Here is a 10,129-nt window from a genome sequence, read left to right as displayed (position 1 = left end):
GGAAGTACTGGCAGGGGGGAAGGAAAGGAGAAGGAGACAATTGTCACTGGAGTAAGTTCAGCTGAGAAAAAAAAATCATTCTGCACCAATCTTGTACCATTGCTGATTTATGACACAATTGGAGAACAGCTGTGCTCCCTCCTGCACTGAGCCACTCAGCTGAACCAGAGGGGTGAAGCTGTGCCCTGTGTTTTCACTCAAAGCACAGAGAGCAGTGAGTAAACTCCTCATGCTTCCCCTGAGCAGCTTGTGTGTTGTGTCAGCTGGGGACATGATCAGGGTGACAACCAACCACCCTCTTGGAACCTGTGGGGCTTGCTCTGCTCCAGTTCTTCAGCCCTGATTAATTCTTTGTGCAGCAGCAGCTGGAAGCTGAACTGTTCTTTACTGCCAGAAATTCAGTGCTCGGCTGAGAGCTTCAGCATTGCCTTTCACTGACAGAGAAGGACATGTTTTTTCAGAGAAATGCATGCATGCTGCAGTTCCAGGGAGCATGCTGAGCACGCAGGCTTAATGAAGTCCTTGTGGGAGGGCATCTCAGTGCTTACTCAAGTCCTCTAGTTAGCAGAACAAGCCTTACAACCCTATCGTGCAATACTATCTCTGTCTTTGTTTCCTGCCACAGCTCTTGCAGCAAATCTCAAATAATTTTTGCCCTTCTCCCTTGCAGCAAATCTGAAATAACCCACTCATCGTTTCCCCCTTTTGAATAAAGGTAGCTCTGTGTAAGCCCCTCTATTAAATATGGAACAAACATACAAAGCTGTCAGATTAGAAAGAGAAAGCTGTATATTAAAGCTGAAAATTAATATTAAAGCATCTATGACCTCCTCTTCTCCTATGCAGTACCTGAGTGTCCAACTCTTCTTACAGTCTATCCTTGTACTAATGGTCACCTTAGTTGTGATTTTGGGTTACAGGTGGGCTCTTTATTCTCCCATTTGTTTCCTATGTCTACTCTAACTGTAGTTGCTGTTCATCCACTGTTTTTCTCTGTTTATGTGTTAACTCTCAATGCCATCACTCTTTCTGCCCCTGGTAGGTAAACAATAAATGACCTTCCTCATACCTGCTGCTAACTGCACATGACAAGGAAGAAATACCTAGTTCTACACAAAATAGCATTGCCAAAGTCCCCTCTTCATAGCCCTGCATTAGGTTTGGTGAGCCAAAGCTTTGGACCATTAGCTCCTGTGCCACTTTTTCAATGAATTGAGCATAAAGTAGGTGGGATACTTGTCTCCTCAATGTGCTCTGGCTCCTGACAACAGGCAGTGAAGAGGCACTAGAGCATCTTCATCAATGTTTCAGGACTGCTGCTGCAATGGAAGTGGGACATGTCCCAGGGGCTCTCCTCCGAGCACCTCTCTAATAATAGTCTGTTTAAAAAAGCGTGGGTTGAGTAGTGCCTGGAGGTAATTGAGAGGTGAGTCTGAGTGTAGCCTTCTAGTTGACCTGCATGCAGTAGCAGCAGCTGGGATTTTCTTGGCTACCCCCTGGCTATAACTCTGAAACCTCTGTCCCTCACCATCCTGTAATATGGAGGATTGCATTCTCACCTGGGTCTTTTAATGTGACCTTAGAAATGAGCTGCTGCATTTCTGAAAGCCACAGTACCACAGCTGTACCACATCTGGATGCTTGCAGCTGCTGCTCATATTGCAGCAGAGATGAAGTGCGAGGCCAGTGGTCTGTTCTTGGTGTATCTTGCAGAACAGTATCAAGGTCATGCATCTCTGTGCAACAGAGAAAGAAAGTGGAGGCTGTGTAGGTACTCCAGAGAGCAGCCACGGGTTGCTCAAAGGGCGTGGTGATACCCACATTGCGAGTTGAAGCCAAAGTCTTAAAGCTGCTGCTCCCCTTACCTCATCCAGGACCTAACATGCATCCTCAGCTCAGGTGATCTGCTCCTCCATTTCAATGGAGGAAAAGTACTCCATATCCCCCTCCACACCCTATTTTTCTCTTCCCTTTCCATCCCCTCTCCTGGGCCCTGGCCTGCAAACCAAGCAGAGGAGCCTGGTTTTGTCCCAGTGTTACCCACTGGGCTGGAATTCATTTGAGCACTGCTATATGCAGCAGCCAGATTAGTTACGTGCAGAAAGCTGCCTACTTAGGCGGTTTAACCTAATTTCCACATCACTGCCTTCCTTTTTCAGCTCAGTGAAGTTGAAAACGCAGGGGCCCCGCTTCCTATTTCTCTCCAAGTACAGGATTACTCAATGGGGAGAGAGGGGACAAATCCCTGTGATCCATACCTGTGAATTAGCAGGAGGTGGGGTGCGCCCCATATACCTCAGGTCAGGCTGAGGGCAGAGGCTGTGTGCTCAAGGATAAGGAAGTTTGTGGCCCTTCCCCAGCTCCCCAACTTTCACCTCCAGGCAGCTGCCTCCAAGCACTGGCTCTTGCACACTCTGGGCCATGAGGAGCAGATCTGACCTCACCACTAAGTCATGGGTCAAGGATTCAGGTTTAGTGAGTTTAAGTATTAAAGGCAACTGAAGCCATGGAACACCACAATTTCTCGGATCAAGCCCTCAGAGTGCACCAATTGCTTGGGCCCCTTTCCCCAGGTGGGAGCAGGGCTGGCATGGAGAGCCTTTCCCAGGTGCTTCTTACACACTCCCTCCCCTCCTGCACCCCAGTGTCGGGGACCCAGCCGGGCCGACCCTGGCCCCGCCGTCTCCTCAGGGCAGCGGGCAGGTGCCAGCGGGCGCGGCCGTCGCCCCTCGCAGGCTTTGAGGGGCGTCGGGGCCCGGGATGCCGGGCGGGATGCCGGGGTGGGATGAGGGATGCCGGACCCCCCTCCACGCCTGCTCCGTCGCTCGGGGAGGCGCTGGCCGGGCGGGGAGGAGGGCCCGGAGCGGCGGCCGGGGGAAGGCGGGGCGGCCCGGCAGGTGCGGGCGGAGCGGGGCGGGGACCCGCAGCGCTGCCCGGCCCCCGCCCGGCGCTGCGGGGCGGCGCGACCCTGCGTCCCGGTGCGGATCAGCCCCGCCGATGGCTGCCCTGGGTCACACCGACCCGCCGGGCGGAGCGGGGCGGCACGGCGGCCGCCGGTGAGGCAGCGCGGTGCCGCCCCCGGGGCCGCGGTGGGCCGGGCCGGGACTGCCCGGCAGCGGCGGCGGCAGCAGCGGCGGCGTTGCCCGCCCCGGCCCGCAGCGCGCAGCGCGGCTGTCCCCCGGCTCTGCCCCGGGCTGCGCGGCCCCGGGATCGGCGGCGCTCCGAGCCGGGGGAAGATGCTGCCGGGGTCTATCCAGATCTCCGGGGAGACGCTGTCGGGGGCGGAGATCCGAGACATCTGCGAGAGCCTGCGGGAGAACTCGGTGCGGCTGCTGTCGCTGCGGGGCTGCCAGCTCTCCGAGCGGGACTTCGGGCACGTCTGCCGCGGGGTGGCCGAGTCCCGCTCCCTCGCCCAGCTCAACCTCAACCTGGGCATCGTCTCCAACATCAACCGCGTCAAGCAGCTGGCCGAGGCCCTGAAGACGAACCGCTCCGTTCAGTCCCTCTTGTGAGTACAGTGCGGCGGGGGCTGCCGAGGGCGTCCCGGTCCTCTCCTGGGCGGGCACGGCTCTTTCGGGGGACTATCAGCTCGGGGCCAGTCCCTGAATTTGAGTCTTGTCGGAGGGAAAATGCCCTTGATGCTGCGGAGGATAAGCCCCTGCCCATCACCTGGCCGGGAGGGAGCCACCTCTGCCCCCGCCGGCTGGGCACGGCCCTGCCTCTCAGTCTCGGTCCTCCAGCCCCGTGGTGGGGCTGCCCCTACAACGCTGGCATCCCCTGCGCCCCTCGTCCCGGCCGGGAGAGAAGGGCCACCGTAGCGACCAGCCCACCCTAGCGACAGAGGCTTTCCAAAGCTTTTTGTCCACTTGGGGTTAGTATTTGTCATCCACCCCATTTTGTCTGCTTCTTCCTCCCTGTCAGGTTAGTTAGCCCCCAGGAAGAAGGCTCCGTAGTAATTTTCCCTTTTACCTGCACAGCCTCCATGGGAGTCCCCTGACAGATGCAGGCTTGGCCCTCCTCAACCCTGCTCTCTCCATCCACCCCTCGCTGGTGGCTCTGGATCTAGGAGACTGCATGCTGGGTGATGAAGGCATCAACCTTATCTGTGGGCTCCTGCCGCCTGATGGGGCCAAGTCTGGTAAGCACCAGGGGCTGTGGGCTGCTCAATGACTGGTGGAGCTTTCACATAGATCAGATGTATGCAGCACTAAATCCTCAGGCCTGGAGGAGGCAGGCTCTATGGTTTGCCAGGGCTAAGGATTTCTTTCCCCTAACTTAAGAAAAGCAGATAAGCCAAGCAATAGACGAGTGGTTCCCTTGGGCAGGTTTGGACTTTCTGCTACTGATCTGTCCTGCTGGCAATTTGGAGCTCAGGGACTAACAGGTTGCTTCTGGTTCATGTCAGCAGCATTTGAAACTGGAGGAGAGGATAGCTTGGACTTGGAATTTATTATTTTGCATTTGTGTGTTGATAATCACTGTAGATAAATATACTGTGCGCCCCTACCTCAGCACTTAGCTTTATTATCAGGGCCTGGGAGTTGTCCCTGTTTGTGGTGCATTCCATGAGTGTGTAGTTGCATGGTCACAGCCTTCATGCCAAGGCTCAGGTCTTTCCAGGGAATGATCTTTGGTGGTGTGACCCACTCAAGCTGAGAGCTGGCATGTGCTGAGGTAATACCACTCCTTCCTTCTGACTCTCCAAAGTGCTTTCCACCTTTTCCCAGCACCTCCTCCTCTGTGTGCGCACAATGCCACTGATGCTGTTATCTCTGCTGGCCACCCCTCTCAGGTGCAGGCTTTGGAGCCTACTGTCCCTGTTATCCTCCCTCCAGCCTGTCACCTCATGCCACCTTCTTTGTCCAATCAGTTGTCTCACACACCCCTTGGTTTCCATTGTGTTTTCCATTGTGTTTGCTATTTAGGGTAAGCAGGATGCAGGTTGGGAGGGCAGATAAATGGGGCAGTTGCAGCACAGTTAGATGAAGGGCACAGCTGAAGGCAGTGAAATATTGCACTGATCACTGAAATATGTCGTGACAGTTGTCAGAGCAAACCAAGCCCTTAAGCCCTACAGAGTACAGAGGACACAACCCAAAGCTCTTCTGGTGAGCTGAACAAGTCCTCCTGTGACTGCTCTGGGGACCCTAAGGTTCTGGTTTGGCTTCTCTCTCTTCTCCAGGCCTCAAAGAGCTAACACTGAGCGCCAACCCAGGCATCACAAGTAAAGGCTGGGGACGCCTGGCCATTGCAGTGGCTCACAGCTCACAGCTCCGTGTGCTGAACCTGGACTACAACCCCCTAGGTAAGCTGGGGGCCAGGGAGGAGGAGCACTCCTGCCTCTCAGCGTTTGTGTGACCTGCACCAGTGGGGGGCCAGGGACCAAGCTCTGGAAAGGTGGTAGAGCAGGATGGGGAAGTTCCTTGCATAGGTGCCCTCCGTTCCCTAGCAGCAAGTTCACCCTGCCAGGCACCTTCAGCTCTAGGAGAAGCCACAGTCACTGCTCTGCTTGTGTGAGGTGGCCACATGCCCTGTGGGGAGGTGCAGAAAGGAGGCTGTGCCTTGCCTACTCCACTGCCTTTGTCGTCACGTTTGACCCTCCATGTCTCCCTTTTCCCTGAAGCCCTGGGTGCTGAAGCTGGCTTGGCAGATGCAGTATGTCCCCGCGCTCCCCCCTTCATCTTCCTGGGGGAGCAGGGAGGAGGAGGAGGAGAGCCTGGCACTCGTTGCCATAGAAACAAACTCTCTCCTGCTCTGCTGCAAGGTGGTGAGGAGGAGATCCGGCCGTGCCTGAGCATCAGGATGACGCTCCCCTCCTCAACCTGTCTGCCAGCAGAGCCTCCCCCAGGCCCTCTTCTCTGACCAGGTACCTCCTCTTAGACAGGAAAAGCCCCAGGTGTTACTTGACAGCAGGCTGGGTTTTGTTCCAAGAGAAGGTGTCACGGTTGTATGGCATCTTGACACTCAACAGAGAATGTCAGAACACATTCTGAGTCTTATCTCTTCACCAACATCAATTTTCAATGCTCCTCATCCTGCTGCATCCCCCATCAAAGTCCACCCCCTTTCCAGGGAGGCAGTCTGCCAGCTGGTGCAGAGTCCTCTGTCTGACTCCAGCCTTTCCCTAGACTGAAGTATTCAGCTCCTATTCTGTGTCTGGGATGCCCTTACAGGGACTGTTAAAGGCCCTTGCCTCCTTGAGTAGGAAGGAGATTTGGGGAGATATGGTTCTTTGGGGAATAAAACCAATCTCACAGTGTTCCCCTGATAATCAGTGACTGCTCCCATAACCACAAAATGGCGCACCTTTCCTTGTCTCTTTTCTCCTTTAACAGCTTTTTTCCCACCATGAGGTAACAGATTTGGAAGGTTGTCTGATGGCAGAAATACTCAGAGGATGTTCCCATGGCAGCCTCAGGTGCATGAGGGCATGTGGCATTACAGAGGGAAGGCAGGCTCTGCTGACATCCCTGGTGTGCTCCTCCCACAGGTGACCAGGTAGCCGGGATGCTCGCTGTGGCTGTGGCCTCCAGCCGAACCCTCGAAGTGCTGGACTTGGAGGGAACAGGACTTACCAACCAGTCAGCTCAGGTGAGCAATTCACAATTACCCTACAGCATCACTGACAGCTCAAGGGCCCAGGGCTGGGGTGTCTGCAGAGGCCCCAGGACCCACACCTGCCTCCAACCACACCCTGGAGTCTACAAGCACCCCCTTCCCTCCCTGCACCCAGGGGGGTTCTTGCTTTCCCCTGGCTCTTTTCTTAGAAGAAATGAAGTTGGATTTTTGGCTGAGAATCAGAACTAAATCTCTGTGGACAAACACAGGCCAAGGTTCAGTTGCACAGACTCTCAGATCTCCAGCTTCTAGTGGTAAGAGGGAATGGACCTGGATGTGTGACAGGAACAGTGTAGAGCAGTCCCTTCTTCTTTAGATAGAGCCAGAAAATCCAAACTCAGCTCTTCCCACAGGAAGATGGGAAGTCTTCAGTCTCTCATAAAGCCTGATGAAGGGAGGTCAAGGGAAGGCAGAAGCAAGGAGAGGGGGGCTGGAATTCACAGGTAGACAAAGCACTGACACTCTTTCTGCTCAGCCCTTGTGATGCTTGTCAGCCTTCTTATCTTACTCTCCCCCTAGACCTTGCTGGACATGGTAGAGAATTACCCCACAGCCCTACGGACACTCATCCTGGCAGAGAACAACATTAGTCCTGAGCTGCAGCAGCAGATCTCTGATCTTCTCTCAGAAGGCGAGGAAGAGGAGGAGACAGAGGTCCATGAAGTCACAGCCAGGGAGAAGAATCCCTGGATCTGCCAGAACAGTAAGAGCTCTGGGAGTGGGGGGTAGGAGCTGAGGGGCTCCTGAGGTGTCAGGTGTTTCCAGTGGCACTGACCTCTTGCAGTGGGGTTGGTGAATGCACCTGTCCCTTTTCCCCATGAACTGGAATACATAAAATCTCCATGGAATGCATACAACCTCCATGGAATACATACACCTCCAGGCATGACCTTCATGTTAAACAGCGTTGGCTGCGCCTCTCTTGGAAAGGCAGCCTCCAAGGACAATGCGGCTGCTGCAAAGAGACTAAACGGTACCTCTGAGGCTTTTTTCTGATGCTGCAGAACGAAATCTCAAAGTCTTAAAACTCAAGGGCAGGAATATTAAAGATCTTGGGAGCCTTTGCCAGATATCCTAGCCAAAACTTGTGTCATTCCTCACTGTTTCCAGAACCTCTTTGCAATCTGCACAGCATCAGCTGTTCCTATATCTCTACATCCCAAACATGTGAAGGGTTAGCCAGGTGCCACTGTCTGTTGCGTGTAATGGAAAAAAGGTGTATTACAGAGATAGCAGTAGCCTGTTCTGTGTAGTTTGCATATATGATACTGTATTTTGTCATGCCTACCTTGTGATCCAGCTAGTTTGAGGGTTTGCTTTTTTTTACCTTCATTTGTCCTTCACCCCTCACAGTTCTCATATCAGACTACCAGTAGACAAGCACAACCAATCCTTGAGCCTCAAAACATCTGGATCCTCATCTATTAAACCCAGAAAAATAATTTAGTGACAGTTTGGCCAAGTTTTGGATCTTGCTTACAGAAATTGATTCCTGAAATAGAGATGCCCCTGCAGCAGTTTTGAATGTGCAGAACTGCTACGAGAGATCTCCCTTCCACCCAGGAAAAAACAGGGGTTTTTTTCGGTTTCAAAAGGCTTCTGGATGGGAAACTGGTACCCTGCTAAGTTTCTTACTTGCTATGCAGGTCCATTCTCCTTGCAGTTGATTCACTTGCTGTGGGGAGAGTCACAGTGTTCCTGGCTGTGGCTCTGAGCCATGGCAGAGCCAGCAAGCTGCCCTCACCTCCCCGAGGCAGGCAGGCGAGGGCTGCACAAACCCTCCATTCATGCAGTGCAGAAAGTCACTATTTCCAGGCCTCTGCTGCTGTAACATGGCTGATTGCCCACAGCATTCCCTGCTCTTGGGAAGGCAACACCACCACCCTGTGTGGCATTGGCTGGTTTGCAGCCTGAAGCCTGCCCCACCTGGACACTGTCTCTCTGCTGAGAAACACTCGATGAGTGCAGATTTAAAGGCCTGTGCAGGGTTGGGTAAGGGCACGGCTGGGCCAGTGCAACCAGGATCACCTGCATGTCAGGGGTATTCAGACCTGCAGTTCCTCTGGCCTTTTGCTGCTGTCTGTGCTTTCTCCCCCTCCCCAAAAATCAATTCTGTTCTGCTGTGTAGCCAGAGCAGGCCTAGCTCCCACTTAATCTCCCACTTCTCTCAGCAGTTTTCTTCCCACCCAGCTGTGTTTTAATTCCTCATCCTCACCTCTGGATCTGGAGTACAGCCCAGCACTCTCCGGCAGCCTGAACGGCTCATGGTTCTCTCCCTCTCTCCACACAGATTCCAGCTCCCAGATGGTCCTGATGACATCAGGCCTCGGTGACAGCCTCTTAGCAGAAACAGAAATGTAGCTGGGCTACCCTGCCTGCTTCTGCCGAGGAGAGCGCCGTGCTCCGCCAGCCCCAGCCTCGGCTGGGCTCCCCAGCCCTCTTGTCACACATCTCAGCTCCTGCCGATGCCTCCCTGGGCTCTGAGCGCAGGAGCCTGCTCCAAGCGAGTCTCTACACACGTCTCTGTGTCCTCACACGCCTCCTCGGCCGCTTGTGATTGTCCCCGTCGCCGCATGTGTAGCTCACGCCGCCCTGCCACCCCCACGCCCGGCTGCGCCCGCAGGGCGCTGGCTGTATTTATTCAGATGTGTATAAGAGATGTCCTTTCTATCGCTTGTACTGCTGTCGCGGTGAGACTTTTATAAAGGTCACAGATGTGGTGGCACCACTCGGCAGCGTCCGCCTCCGCCACTGTGCGACCCAGGGAGGGCGGGCGCCGGCAGGGACAGGCCGGGCCCATCTGGTAAGGGCAGAGAGCGGCAGGGTCTGGGGGGTGCTGACAGCTACCGGCAGGGACGGGCAGGGTCTGCGAGGTGCCGACAGCAACCGGCAGGTGCCAGGCGCGGGCAGACGCTGTGGGCCCGGCCAGGCCAGGCCCGGCCAGGAGCCGCGGGCCCGGAGCGCCGGCAGGGGGCGCCAGCCCCTCGCCCGCCGCCTCACGGCTCTGCCGCGCCTCCCGACTCGGCGCCGGCCCTGGGGACAGGTCTGTGACAGCCCAATTTTCTGTCCTCCAGGCCCTCCCTCGGGCCAGGAGAAAGCGGGCTGGGCTAATCTAGCTCTGCAGGGAGCTTGACACCAGCCGTGCACACCCTGGTGAAGGCTTCAGCCCGCAGTAGCACCATGGATTGCGCTGCCTGTGCTTTGCCAGGCGTCCTTGCTGACAAGGAAGATCGTGTTTCAAGGCTCAGATTAGGCTGGAAGATTAAATTGTGGTAGCAGCTGCTACTCAAGGGAACAAGGAATAAAATCATTAATTACGGGGACAAAGAAACAAGACACTCTTTCTAGTGTTAGGCTTGCATGTAGCCAGCTCAGAAAGGCACAGGCAGCCTAACTTGGGAGACGGAGGAAAATTCATCACAGCCCTGTGACCTCTGCAGCACCCTTCAACGTGAAAAGGAAACACTTCCAATTGTCTGTATCAGAATCCTGCAGGAACTCTCTACCTCAT

General features: G+C 55.0%; 1 protein-coding gene across 1 annotated transcript; it reads left to right on the top strand.

The window, feature by feature from the left end:
- The first annotated feature begins 2,935 nt into the window (after window positions 1-2,935).
- Window positions 2,936-9,346, top strand: LRRC73 (leucine rich repeat containing 73). The gene is made up of 6 exons (XM_071430129.1): window positions 2,936-3,508; window positions 3,978-4,138; window positions 5,183-5,305; window positions 6,491-6,591; window positions 7,138-7,321; window positions 8,909-9,346. The coding sequence occupies exons 1-6, from the start codon at window positions 3,237-3,239 to the stop codon at window positions 8,977-8,979; spliced, it is 912 nt and encodes a 303-aa protein (XP_071286230.1). The 5' UTR covers window positions 2,936-3,236; the 3' UTR covers window positions 8,980-9,346.
- Window positions 9,347-10,129: the final 783 nt, after the last annotated feature.

Source organism: Agelaius tricolor, unplaced genomic scaffold (assembly GCF_023055355.1).
Source record: "Agelaius tricolor isolate 1412-34295 unplaced genomic scaffold, bAgeTri1.0.p SCAF_1, whole genome shotgun sequence".
Taxonomy (NCBI): Eukaryota; Metazoa; Chordata; class Aves; order Passeriformes; family Icteridae; genus Agelaius; species Agelaius tricolor.
The sequence above is the reverse complement of the archived record's forward strand: the minus strand, read 5'-3'. Positions and strand labels throughout refer to the sequence as shown.

Bases quoted from the DNA above. Each gene is read 5' to 3' on its own strand.
- LRRC73 (XM_071430129.1), top strand. From the start codon at position 3,237: ATGCTGCCGGGGTCTATCCAGATCTCCGGGGAGACGCTGTCGGGGGCG. The intron at 4,139-5,182 runs GTAAGCACCAGG...TCTCTTCTCCAG, and splicing joins GCCTGATGGGGCCAAGTCTG to GCCTCAAAGAGCTAACACTG. The intron at 6,592-7,137 runs GTGAGCAATTCA...CTCTCCCCCTAG, and splicing joins TTACCAACCAGTCAGCTCAG to ACCTTGCTGGACATGGTAGA.